The sequence below is a fragment of the Paramacrobiotus metropolitanus genome, unplaced genomic scaffold, assembly GCF_019649055.1.
Source record: "Paramacrobiotus metropolitanus isolate TYO unplaced genomic scaffold, Prichtersi_v1.0 Parri_scaffold0000080, whole genome shotgun sequence".
Classification (NCBI taxonomy): Eukaryota; Metazoa; Tardigrada; class Eutardigrada; order Parachela; family Macrobiotidae; genus Paramacrobiotus; species Paramacrobiotus metropolitanus.
The window spans coordinates 116982-131746 of NW_026570300.1; the positions used below are offsets into that span (position 1 = coordinate 116982).

At 38.7% G+C, this 14765-nt stretch overlaps 1 protein-coding gene across 1 annotated transcript; it reads right to left on the reverse strand.

Moving 5' to 3' along the window:
* Nucleotides 1–441: 441 nt before the first annotated feature.
* LOC129595616 (uncharacterized) lies at nt 442–14321 on the reverse strand. Its single transcript, XM_055492675.1, has 4 exons — nt 13942–14321; nt 12415–12896; nt 8015–8280; nt 442–1148 (listed from the first exon to the last, which is right to left on the reverse strand). The coding sequence occupies exons 2-4, from the start codon at nt 12860–12862 to the stop codon at nt 990–992; spliced, it is 873 nt and encodes a 290-aa protein (XP_055348650.1). The 5' UTR covers nt 12863–12896; nt 13942–14321; the 3' UTR covers nt 442–989.
* Between the last annotated feature and the right edge of the window lie 444 nt (nt 14322–14765).

Genomic DNA, 14765 nt, shown 5'->3' on the forward strand with positions numbered 1-14765 from the left:
AGCAGAGGTGCAAAGAGATCGACGATTTGTGAAATAAGTTAGCCTATGCACTACGATAACTCGCTGCCAGTACGGAATTACCGCCCATAATAATGCAGCAGCGATTTCGGATTTTTGCGGCGTTTAAAGCCATCGGGCTCATTCTAAGTTTCTAACATTGCAACACATTCAGGATTTTTGTAGCGTTTACAGCTTAACGTCTTGGCCTGGCAAAAATTAGTTTGAAACGCCGGAACTTCGTGGCTTGTTTAAAATATAAACTGAAGTTTAATTTTATTTATCTACAGATTTCACCACCCCTATTCGACATTCAGGTCCCTAAGCGTAAAAATAAAAAAAAAACTGCTGTCCTAATTCATTATCTGTTTTCAATTAACGAACTTTTGCTTCATAGAAATAATGTTTTGTGAGATTGTTGAGCGCCGCCAAACCGTTTGCAATTATTTATTTCACCCCAAACGACATTCAACGCAAACAAGCTGAGCCAAAAAAACAGTGTATAGCAAACACATCGAAATCTGTACAAATTACAACGCAACGTCAAGAACAGAGTAAACAGAACCACAAATCTCGAAGGTCAATTATTTTTTTACACAAAAAATATTTTCTGTCACGTCTGTTTTGACAAGTAACCGGCAACAAGACATAGTTAAGCATTTTTAATGGAAAAAACAAAATGCGCACACAATTCCGCCGCAGTATCCGGCTCAGCTCGTGCATAATCTAACGAAAATCAAGAAAAATAAAAAACAAAAATTTCATAACCGCTGTATACATATATAAAAAACTAGAAACTCTTATCGACAGCGATTAATAAAAAGATCAGAGGAAAAAATTATGGACGGAACGGGGAGAGAAAAACACAGAGATCCGGGTTATTGGATACACACCGGAAGGACAGCATTTGAGAAGGGAGCGCCAGGAAGACAACACAAGGAAGAGGAATCATCTTGAGCATCATATACACAACATTTCCGGTTGCCGGCGCTTTAGTCTGTCGTGGAACGGGAGCGCTGACGCTGGTGCAGCGGCGGAGCGGGATGCCGCGGTCCCATCAGATGACGCCATAAACGCAGCGCCGACGCGAAACTGATCCGCGTCATCAGACTGGCGCTGCTGTCGGGACTGTCCGATTTTACTGAACGCGTCTACAAAAACCAAAAAGAATGAAATACGCAATGCAAAAATTTATAATTTTTATTTTACTCAAAAGACCGATTATTTTTTAATTCACTGAAACATGTTACATGCTTCAAGAAAATTCGCTGCTTTCATGCCGTAACGTGGACTCATGTCCAGCCACTACTCTACGGACAACGATTGCTTTTACACATTTACCAAATCTGCATATATGCAGCATTGTGGATATGGAAAAATTCATTATTTTATTTCTGTAAACATTTCAATATAAAGGTAATGTTTCTTCTGTACATATTTAGTCAAAGCGAAAGTTATGAGGAACTTGTCCACTTTGCCAATTTATGCATTTCAGAGTTATTTTTAATAGTTCTTTTTTATCGAAAAATGTTTCGGTTGACTTTTCCCTCATACGGATTCTCATCTGGGCTACAAAAATATAAAAACCGGATATTCACAAAAATATAAAAACCAATTTTTTATGTCGTATTTCTTTATTTTTCACTATTTATTTCGCAGGTTGCAGTTATAGTGTAAAGCCGCTATGTTGTCAAGATGTTTTTGTTTAGTTTGAGCAAATTACGCGCTATGAATAGCCGCGGCTTGTCAGATAACTGGACATATTGAGTAATAACAAAATTCAGATCAAATGTCAAAAATTCACGACGGATAAGATTAAAAAGACACTATTTACGAATTAATGCGTCCATCAGAGATTACACCGCCGCTACAAAAGCCGGCGAACAGAATTTTGAGTGATTATTAGTGGCACCCAGCGTCAGAATCTGAGCGGGCAAAACAGATGGGCTGCATCGTTAATCTTCAATATCAAAACAGGATCATATTCCACGCAAAACATATTCATGGTCATTTATTTACGCCCCTACGCACAGTATTTGCCACGGAGCACAGACCGTAAAATGTACGTGTACTATCGGGACATAACGAAAGCTTTCGTAATGTCTCGGTACTATGTATGCCTTCTACATCTAGTAATCACATTCTTTGCGCCTGTTGAATTTTACCGCAACGTATTACATAAAAAACTGGATTAAGTGGATTTTTTTATTTCAAAAAGCAGATGAAGAGAGCTTCTAATGATATCTGAAAAGCCCGAAATTCTAATGATATCTGAAGAATATGCGCCATATTTTTGCCGCGACTTTGAAAAGCTACGCAGCCACTACTCTACGATTAACAATTCCTCATACGAAGGACATCTTTACCAATTCTACAAATATGCAATATTGAGGTTTATCAATTATCAAGACTCCCAAAAACGTTTAATTTCGCTGGATCAACTGAACAATATACCGCTCAAAGATTGGTGATATCCTGTCTCTACGATACGGAAATTCGATATCAGAAGTTGTACAACCACAATAGACTGCGAAGCCTATAGAATTTTTCAAGCGTGAAATGCTGTATAAAGCCCATAAATACATCTCTGACTAATTTCTCATGATCTGGAACATCGGCTGCACAATTTTAAAAGCCGGCTCAACCGAAAAGCAGTTTACAGCATCCAACGGGTACAAGTGCACCGTATTGTCAACCGCTGCGCTCTCCCACGTATAAACGCCCGCAAAACAGCAAACGGCCACAACGCCTGCCATTCCCAATCAAAACTTGGAAGAACATCACAATAGAGTTTATAAAATTAAAATGGTTAACCGTTGCGGTTCACACCACCGACTATGTCAAATTTTCAATAACATTTTCACGTCAAGTGCCAAGAAATGGCTGTTCGCGCTTGCAAGTGGTTTTGCCGATTGTAGGTTAATTCAGAAAAGGTCACATCATATATACGAGTACATATAACGGTCCAAAATGATCCTGGCGCAATCCGCGCGATTGCGCCGCTCATACATTTTCAAAGTACGATCAGCAAATTCAAAGTTTGATATTTCTCAAATACAAAAATTCTATTTTTAAATTAATAAATACAGTATACAAATCATCGAATAATAAATCTGTGGCGAATCGTATTCTGTGAAATTCTGACCCAGTACTTGTTTTTTCGAAAACCACTGAAATTCTTCTACATATAACGCAGAATTTATTATCTCGTACGAAGTGTACCAAATAATATTATGATGTATCCAGTTTTCGCTTCATTTACCGAACTGTATCCCGTTGCATATAATGATGTTGGCCCCGTAATCGTGCCAAAGCAGCAAATCACATTAACGACCGACCAGAAATGTATAATCATAACGTGCCGCACTTGACAAAAGCTTGACATTTGGTGTAAAGTGCACAAGCCAAATCGACGGCACAGTGCAACACATTTCTAATACAGCTAATATCTGGCACATAATGATAACAGCCGCTGGAGCGTTTACATTAACAAAACCCGCCCCAGATCAAATTAACACTGTGTTGCGTTGTTCATTAAGGCCTCTCCAGGGAGTGATCAACACTGATCAGACGGCACAAAGCGCCAGTGTACTTGTCACACACACAGGGCCACCTGATGAACAATACAAATGTTTCATTTATTATCATTTTTAATGAGCCACCAAATACGCAGCGCTGTCCACTGATCCGGCCACTTTAGCGCATCTTCCGCCTGCTGTTACCATTCCAATAACACCGGATAATCTGGACTACAATATTTTCGGTTAGTCACAGTTTATCCTTTATATGCGCGATCCAGATCGCGACATTCATCGCTCCTCTTCATTCCGCCAAAACACTAACTTTAGCAACATTAATAATACTAATTTAACCGTTTTTTTCTAAATTTTAATTCCTGCCGGAAATATAAATAAAAATATATATATATTTTAACGAAATGATTTTTAAAAAAATACGTTGTTATAAAATATGTGTGAATTAATTTTTCGCTCATTTTCTCCCTTCACTGAAATGAAAATCGATACTACAGATACTCTCCAATCTTCGCCACTGCATTTTGCGTGTGTAGTCTAATGCAAACCCAACCACCCGCAGTAGAAGTTCAGCAAAAAGGTCACCGTTGATAATTATTTGTTTTTACGCCCCGCCACCAGAGAGAATCCCTACTTGGGACATTTTGACACAAAATCAAACAGCTCTCCATTTTGCTCCGCATCAAGAAGCACAACTACGCCACATGCATAATAATATTCTGTCGCGTGCACTGCAGCCATTGCACTACCATAACACACACACCATCAACACAACAAACCGGTTCCACTATTTGAGCGACGCGTGCTTAAAATCAGTTTACTCGGCTCTGCGCTGCAGCCACTTGATAAGATGATTAAACTGTTAAATCATCATAATAGCGTCAGCAACTCGTCAATACGCAGGTGCTGATTGATTACCCGAACCACGGCTGCGACCTATTGTCAGTGAATAAATCACAAAAGAAGCAATATCTAACTGCTAAGTAAACACGGTAATGATCACCTATCAAAATAAGATGAATATAAATGTGTCAACAGATTTTCCCCTATTATTTATGTATTTACTACAAAAAGTCAAAAAATCGAGCTGTTTTCATACACCACTTATTTCACAAGTATCTAAAAAGATGTTCTGTAAAAATAAATCCACACAATTATTACAAAAAAATACGTAAGATTAATAATAAAAATAAATCATTAACAGGTGGGTATTGGCATCATTTTCGTTATTCTTGACTTTTACAAATCTTTTTATCTCTGAGGTTGATCAAAACCTTCACACATGATCGCTTTCACAAGAAAGACTGAGTGTACGTTAACCGGATTGAAAAGACGACCGGGACACATTATTCAGTTAACTTGTACCGGGCGACAGTTAGAAATAATTAGCATAATCCTTCGCTGGTCCCCCTTCATGCAGCAGCAGACGATTAGCTGTTGCTCATAATTAATTCAAGAATAATTGTCTGCTATTCTTCCTTGTCAGCAATTTCTTTTAAAAGAGACGGGATGACAACAACACACCCGCGAGACAAAGGTGCAATATCACACGCAGTCGACGACAGAGCAGAACTGAAGCAAATCAGGCCATCAACCACTGCACGTGCACCGAAAGGTCACTCAACTCCGCCCCTTATACTGGCAAATGACCTATAATCCAGTTGACCGTCTCATCTATTTAAAAATAATTTACCAATATTTTCTAATAATTTCTAAAATAAACAAACAGTTATCAAAGAAGTCCATAGCATGTAAGCAAGTCCAGACTCCAGAGTAGTGAAAAATCAAAAACTAAAAATTAACAGTCGCTATAGAAAAATTTTAAATAAATGTATAGAAAACCAACTCACCAGTCAGCGCGACAACTTAATACATGCAATTTAGCGACTCTGAAACCCATAATCATGCACGCATGACAGCCACTACACTACGGTAAATCATGCTACAAAGATTTTTTTAAAAAATAAATATCGGCTTTAAATCACCAAAAAAATTTACCAGTATTTTATAATTATTTCTAAATAAATAAACGTTTATAATTTTTAAAAATAACTATCGAGTTAAACACATCTTCCGTTGGAGTTTTGAAAGCAGTACTGTACACAAACGAATTATAATGGGATTATTACGCACGCACACGAAATTAAAATTTCTTGACGTGTGATTTTATCTCACGTTGAACTTAAAATCACCTGCTGATCAGCCGGAGAATTAAGTGCAGGGAGATTTTATAAAAATCGGTCGAGGCAAAACAGAAATCACTTGCAGACTGAAAAGCCTGCTGGAGCAGACAAACACAGGTGTCTGCCTGGCGGGCAAACGTAATCTGCTCTAAACGGGCACAGGTCAATTCTCTCTATCACCCTTTCTACGCGCTCCTGTCCCTCCGTGTCTCTCTCTCTCTCTCTCCGCGTACAGCGTCAGAGATGCGATGAGGGAGATAACAGCCGGCTACTTAATCGACTACGCGCGCGTCTACTACGCGGCCACTACGCTAGACATCTCCAACTGACAATCAGATTATCGACAAACTAAATTTGGATTTGGAAACACAGAGCGGAGACTGAGAGGGACCAGGCAAGATGACTGATTTCCATGAAAATACATTACAAAGAAAACACGTCAAAATATCCAGATGTAACCAAAATAAGCGAAGAGGCACGAAATAATTCCATCAGTTTATTAGATGTTTTTATCTCATTTCAATAGTAGGTATAATCAAATTAAATGTACAAAAAACGTAAAAAATATTTATTTATCTCCTGCATTAATAAGGAAATGTTCAGCACATTAAAATAAAAACTTTTTATGACCGTTAAAATATTTATTTGTCTTCTGCATTAATAAGGAAATGTTAAAAAAATTTAATTAAAAATGCAAATTATTTTTTTAAAACCGTAAAAATATTTGTTTTTCCCCTGCATTAATCAGGAAATATTTAAATAAAATTTCGAAATATTTTATTCACATTATGATCAAAAACAACTATGGAACATTAATTTTCAACGCCATCCGATTGCGGCGTATTGACACGTGCGAAACGGAGCGCGATTAATCGCATAAATCAAATTAGCGGCGATTCCACCGGTTGCGCAACATTAACCCGACCGCGCATCACTACCATAAATCATGGGCATAATTACCGCCAAAGTGCCAACTTCGGAAAATCGGATGGTGATTAATGCGGGGGGAAACTGTGAATAAACATAGCGGAAATAATGCAGTGTGACCCGCGGTGCAGCACGTCAACAATGCATACAAGAGGAAAATCTAATTAAAATGCCGGAAAAATCATTTATATTAGCAACGGGATTCTTCCTGGGATGAATAGATCACTTGTAAATTAACAATTTCGTAATTTCTCGTAACCGGAAATGGACCATCTTCCCTTTGTGATGACGATTAATGGTATGACACGATCACATCATCAGTGCAATATTAATTAACGAAAGTGCTCGATAATCATTCACAATACTGAAAATTAATACATAAATGATGCGAAAAGATATTAAGGAATTTTGCACACGTAACTTATTTTGTATGCCCCAATGTTTAAAAAGTTTCAAAAAAAACTGAAAAACAAAAAAGCATAATGCTGTACCGTTAAACCGACTCGAAAATCCTATTTTACAAAAATTCAAGAAAATTAGCCCAACAGAATTCCCCATTTTTTGTTGGAAAAGTATAAAGTAAAGCTTTCTACTCCGCCCAAAGATTTACTTATTAATCTGGATACACTAGCTCGAAACGCAGTTGAGAGCCCAAGCGGAACTGTAACAAGGCTGACGGTGTGGAAAGTGGAAATCGGTATATAAAACGGTTATGGACTGCTGCGTTCTTGACGTTAGAAAGCAGCCGGCTGTATGTGCGGCGGTGTGCGCTTATTGGCAAATGATGTGATAATCAAAAGTCTTATGAAATATTATTACAAACATACTACACGGCAGTTGATCAACAAGCTATAAAATCACTCATACGAAACCAATATTCATGCTTCCGATAACAGTGCAAATAGCATGAAACAGGCATCAGAAGCCGTTACTGTTGCGAATTATCATCTCGCTAACAATTTAGCTTTTCGTTCTCAGCAAACGTGCAATATATTCGTTCAAAAATCCCATCCTCTCGATCCTGGGTATCAACCAATTTACAATTCTCGCTGTAAAATTCGTGTTTTTCAAAGATATAGCTGACTTATAACATTAAATATTATTTTAAAAAATTTCACAGGCAAACAGTACCACGACTAAGCACGTAAATAGAGACAGAAAAGACTTCGAGCCGAAAATAAATGTAGAAAGTATATTTTGGAGCGCGGTAATATTTCTTCGACGTGTAATTCTTCCTAAATATGTCAGATAAAAAGTTCCAAAAATAAACCAAACAATTTCCAAAAAATAAACCAAATAATTTTCAAAAACAAATCAGTTAATTTAAAAACGACGCATTTCTAAACAAAAAATATACGTTTAATTAATACGTACCGGCGTAAAATATTTGCTCTCGAAGTCATCTCCCAGGCGGGCCAGACAGCAAGCCAGCTGATACTCTATAGTGTCCAAATCGCAGCTGGACGGGGCATCTTTGGGCACATTCGCTGCTGCAAGAGGAAGCTTGCGACGTTCACCGGATAAAACTAGGTCAGGCAGGTTAGGACGCCGGCCAGCGGGCGACACCGACCGATCCACCTCATCCACATCATCCCTGTTTTGCCAGCAATGCACGGATGGTGAGCGACTGGATGGCTCTCCTAAACATGCCAAAATTAATGTACCAATGAAACAGCCACACTACGAGTATAGATTCTAATTTCTAATGATGAGGTTAGGAAAGCACAGATTTAAAACCATACGAATAACGGAATAACCTTTAAGTTTTACTGGTCTTACTAAACGCAGTTAGATGCAACTGCTACCCGGCAAGCAGAAATGCGGAAAAACGTTGAAATTTTTAACGATTATAAGAGTATTATCAATAGCAAAGCATTTTAAAAAGCAAAATCTGGCTTAGATTATTGTTGCCCTTTCTCTTGGAAATGAACTGCTTTATAGATTATGCGCTCTTTGTTAATTAGATGAATGTATCGTGGCATAATTTATCATATTCATTTTCCTTCTTAATTTCTTATCATAAATTCTGCATCTAAATCACAAAATTTTTCTTTTTCTTCACTTTTAAAATTTGATATGAATAATTCCTCCTCCGCCACAATACCCGGCAATTGCAACCAGTTTCCACCTGAGCTTGAAAATCGGTAACAATGAGCTATTAAACACACAAATATCACCGGAGGGCGGCCGATCGACCGCACGTGGCTGACACTTGGCGCCTGTCGGAACAAAAACCCGATCCGATTATCAAAAAGCGCCCAGGAAAACTTCAAAAACGACTTTTATATTGAACCGTTTCTCCTCCAACCTGTTTGGCCAAATAGTGTGCAAACATGTTGCTAACCACCGCTCTGCTCTCTCCTCTTCTGACTCCGTTTCATCGCTTGGCGTTGCCCATTTTTAAAGAGTTTTGCAAAATGTGTATATACTTTCCAGCCGGTTTTCAGAGTAAAAACAGCTGGTAATCATTTGCTCGTGCTGGACAGCTTGGACTGACGGGCGGGAAGACAAGACCGCCGGCATTACAAAAATTACTGTTTATTATGCGCTTTATGCACTCAAAAGTTGTAAAATGCACATTACAACTTCACGGTTAAAAATAAAAATCGCTCATGAAATTACAGTACATACTGTTGTACGCAGACAGCAATAAACTCGAAAATTACATTTTTACGCCACCGAAACCGATCAAATAACCGTTTTGCAACCTCCTGTTAATAAAACATCGGAATAAATTTCTCAACCTTCCAGTTAAATGCAAATGCTGAAAAATACGTTCCGGTTAATATTCTGTATTTTTCCACATTGAATAATTTAAAAATCATAAAATTTTCGAATTTTAATTGGCATAGTATTATTTGTTCTACTCTTCAGTTGGAGCACTTATTCTTCAGTGCTGGAACAGCCTAAATAAACAATTATTAACTAACGCGTATCCTGACAAATTTGTGAATGTGTGTACACGTTTCCGCTGATATTTGATACCAAATCCCTGATGCTCAGTGCGCAGCAAGTGCGTAAGCGATCAGGTGCAAAGATATATGGCGTTACGAAAACAGTTTAGCCGGCCTGTTCGTCCCCTGTTGAACATAGAGCAGTGGCTTATTGAAAATCATCTAACGCACTTATGAACCAGTGCCGGACCGTTTTAAAAAGGCTCTATTATGAACTGGAAATTATTTCAGTCAGACCTCTTCGCATGCATACTAAACAGGTGCTGGCAACAATTTGGACCCATCAGTTGATCGTCCAACGCGGATCATCGCCCAAATAGCAACACTTTTATCCAGCTGTTATGCGGCGATCACATTTCATAATTTGCCAATTTTCCGGATTCTCTCCTCACTTATCCGCCGTCTGTTACATAAGCAGACACGCAAACCGGCCAAGTGGACAAGATAGACCATCTGATTTCGGTTAATATTTCAACGCAAACAAGCTACCCAAAAGCACTACCAAGCTGGCCATAAAACGAGAAATACTGAATAATACACTGCCTGAATCCATTTTTTAATATAATGTTAAATTAGTTAATTAACTTAAAAAAATTTCAGTCAAATTATTTCTGCTTTCGTTTTCACTTTCGAGTTTAAATTTTAAAATTACAGTGTTATGAGTTGTATTTACCATACATTTTTATATTATAAACAATCGTAAATGGTACTGTAAAGCAAAAAATAAACTAATATTGTCGGAAAAACGAAACCACTTTTTGGAAAAATGGAATGCTCTCTCTCTCTCTCTTCCACTGGAAAGTGGACTAATTTCCGCGATAACGAGACGATTTTGTCAACTGTTGATGTTTAATGCATTTACGGTGTTTGCCGAGGATAGGGATTAATCAAATAGTTAATATGTATTTGTCGATGATCGGCTGCAGTTGCGACCAAGTGGAGCCCCTCCAAGTTGGTTGATTTTGTAATTTGAACACTGCACGTGCACAAACAATAGACCTGCTCGCTCTGGTCAGCCTCCAAGAAGCCACAATTTAAAATTTGCACGCGTCGGTTTTAAATCGTCTCCGTGCTGGATGTTAATTAATTTCTCTCCGCACCACATGAATATAATCTGACAGTCTAAACTAAACTACCAAGTGCCAACAAATCAAGCCAATCTTTTTATGACCAGTTCACTTATTCAATCCTATTTTCAATTGTCAGTAAATTATCAATATCTGCCAGAAAGATGTATTAATGCAAATAAGTTCAATACGTCTAGCTATTCAACTGAAGCAGAAGAGGATTTAATGAAGCAGCCGGTATCATAAATACTGCTGACCTTTAACACCACCTGATTACAGCAAAAACGAGCAGCAAATTTCTGAAATTTTCCTAAGTCATTTGCGTCTGCGGCTTACATTAACTAGCAGGTGGGATTTGAGTACTAATGACAAAAGTAGAACCCGAAATATAATCGAAACTGTGCAGGCACGCACACCACACACATTCATTGACAAACAACAAGCGAAAAATAAATCTTTGCAGTGATTCTCTGACTCATCAAAGATGCAAAAACAGGGAACGGATTATGATCTCACTGAGCGTCCATCTTACAATGCCAGTGGACTCAGTCCACTAACAAAAAGACAAAAGATCTTAGACAAGGAAATAAATCATCCAGCAAACAATTAGCAGGCAAAGCTTAATTAACACAACCCTCTCAAGCAGTCGAACAATACTGTCGCGGTGGTTGATTAAGCAACAAACCCGGCTTTTTACCGCCTCAATGACATCACAAACTCTAGCACAAGTGCGATTTTAACACGAGCGTGACAATTTCCTGAAATGGCTCCGCAGAAACCACAAAATGAAATCAGTTTTTCATATGGAAACACCGCAAATTAGAAAGAAAAGCATAAACGCGTGGCTGCGTTGCCGCTTAGTAAAACCATCAATATAGTAATCCACTAAACACAGCTTCCGGTATGTAGTCTATAGACTCTGTAAAGCAATTCCAGTTTCCAATATTATTATGATGTTGAATAATTTTTAACAAATTGTTATTAAATTCCCATCTTCAGAATTTTTCAACAAATTTCATAAAATTGTAAGAAATATTATACAATTTATCAGGCGACTTTTTAACTTGCAATCACAGAATAACGAGCCTCGAAAGCAAGCCACGCCATGCTTAAAGATTAAACAAGCCAGCGGCGACCCGGCTACTGACTGTGAAAAGAAAGAATCCGCCAAAATTCTGTCAACAGTGACATCACCATTTGGTAGAGAAATTTCATAAGTTAGCGCACAGTACAGCTGATACTACAAAAAAGCAGGCCAATAGGAAGCCGACGACGAGTGAAATGTTTTGCATTACGCTCACATGTTACATGTGTTAACAAATCTGTCCGGCTTTTTTGTTGTTTTACTCCATAAAAAAGAGGCACAAAAAAACAGAAGCCAAACAGGACCACAGTTTCCCTACTTTTACTTCAAAAGCAATCAGTCATCAGAATGTAACAGTTGTGTACAAATTATGGCCAAAAAAACCATCATGGAAAATTCGCAAAAAATTTAAACAGTACCTTCTTGCCCATCTGATAGCTTAATTATGATAAGTGGTCGATATAAGTCTAAAAAACGACTTGCAGTATTTTCAGATTATGACAGAAAATTTTTTTAAAACCTACTCATTACTGCAAAAAAAGTATTTTCTTGTCACGACAAAAAGTAGCCAATAATTCCCGTATTAATTAAACTTAACTGATTAAAAAATTAAAATGAACTGACCACAACGACCATTAATTCTAGAAAATTAATACAGTATTTCCTTACCGTTCAGTCCATTCTCCAACGTCAACCGCGACGAACTGCGCAGCAGCCGTTCAAAATCCACCATCATCCCGGAACCAGCCCGGTGGCGTATCTCCTCGGGAACAGGAATGGTCAGCGGGAAGCGCACATCCGCCAGCGTCAAGGGGAAACTGAAGGCCCGGTTACGCATGCACACCACACTGCTGGCCACGGACAAGGGACGCTCCACGCTCGGGCCTTCCTCCTCGTCCTCCTCGTTGTCGAACACTTCGTCCTCCATGTCCAGATCGCTGAAATTCACCTGATCCACTAGATCATCCTCATCCCCAATGACAAACGCCTGCGATGTGGAACACTGCGCGGTACGGTAGCCGGAATCGTCGGAGGGCAGGACGCAGGAGCGGAAGGACGGGGCAGTGTAGGGGGTCAACGGTAGGGAGGACGAAGGTGCCGGGTCATCATCGGCCATAGCGAAACGGAGTCAAATGTTTATCAGTCACACGCTGCAAGGAAGTAAATCAGTGGTCGGTCAGTGTTTTTTCGATCTGCAGTGTTACTGTTTTATCTGATGATTCCAATCAAGTTTGCTGACTTCTGTAAATTTTGACACGTAACCGATATAACTGCAATAAATTAATTCACAAATTTTCAATTCCAAGGAATCTCAAATAAAAAATTATATCCAGGAGAGGAGAATTTATTTTGATTTACTCAGAGCTGTCAAAAAAACGGAATAAAGGAAAATACGAGGAAATTGGCTGTCTTGAATTTCGTCGCGTTACAAACGATGAAAAATCAGATAGCGAACAAATGATAAATGGCGCTTTAAATTTGAATAAGAAAAATTTAGGCCATGCATTATTCAAAACAGCCAGTTAATGAAATCCGTGGCTATTCTCGATTTTTGCTGATAGCTGTAAATATTAGCCAAACCCTTCGAAAGCAATCGGCCATGAAATCTTCAAATCTTTGAGTTAAATCGCTTATCACGTGTGCTAAATGGAAGCGGAAATTTAGCATACCGACTACTGCGAATTTTAAAAGCAATTAAATCCTTTATCAGTGACGAAAATTAGGTCAATGAGCGAAATGATGCTGGACCATGGCCAAACGGAAAACACAAACAAATACAGATTTCATTGAAATTCCTAAATCACATGCAACGTAGACAGATGCTGTACTCCGTGCAGAAATCACGTAATCGGTACAGGGAGACAACAGAAGCAAACACGAACACGCGTCATAAATCACGGATCCGATGTTCTGACGGCAAACAGATGCTAATGAAGCCAATAATGATTAAGTTTATTAATGAGTCGAACATAAAAGCGCATTAGAAACATTAATTAACAGAACAGATTTCAATTAGTCAAAGCCATAATTAATCTATTACAAGGTCTATCAGCCACCTGCTCTCGAAAAACTCGTCGTTTGCTGCGCCACTAAAGCCTGTCATTAATCCACTTGACTGTGAAGTATCCCTCAAAAGTGCCATCATCAGGTGCATGTAATTAAATTTACACTGCACTGAACATTTTCAAACCTTACCATTCAGAATAAATCACGAGGAATCAAGGCAGATTAAAAGCAAACGCGGATTCATCCAACAGGCTCCAGGCACCTGTTCCAACTGGAGAACATAATACGGCGCAAGGTATTGATCTCCGTATGTGCCATCATTGAAACAATACAGACCGGGTACAGCGAGCTAATGATTCACGCAATAATCAAGTGGCTGCGTGAAACCCCACTTCCGAGTGGATGATTATGTAAAAATGACGAGCACATCCATAAACGGATATCAACTGTCGAATAAACTTCCTTTTATAGGGCACTTTCGGGCGAAGAGTGAGTTTGTTCCGAGAGATGTTAAGTGCAGATCAAAATTACACGATGCAATCTCATGAGGGATGAGAGGAAAGTGCAGGCCAGTGTAGACTGCAGTGAAGGCCAGAGTCGCCAGTGCGTCGGATTCAAAGAGAGGGCAAAATATTTCAGAACGGGGCTGGTTGTAGGGCGGGCGTACTGGACAGCCAGCCAATTGAGCGTTGCAAAGCAAACAAGTGGTGACGATGACGTCAGCCGTTTTGCACTGGACAGTCGATGAGTCACCCGCGAAACTCTTTGTAGCCACTGTCCAGAGGGGTTTATTACTTTATTGCACATAAGTAAACAAACAGCGGAGATTGACCGGGCAAGTCGAAGATAGTAAAAAAGAAACAGAAAATGGAAGATTTTTATTTATCATTTACAGTATTTTTAAGGTCATAATATTATAATTTTTAGTACTTTCAGCGTAGCATAATTTTTCTTCCATTTCAGATAATTTTAAGGTCTTAGCACAGTGGCACATGAGAATAATAAATTCCAAA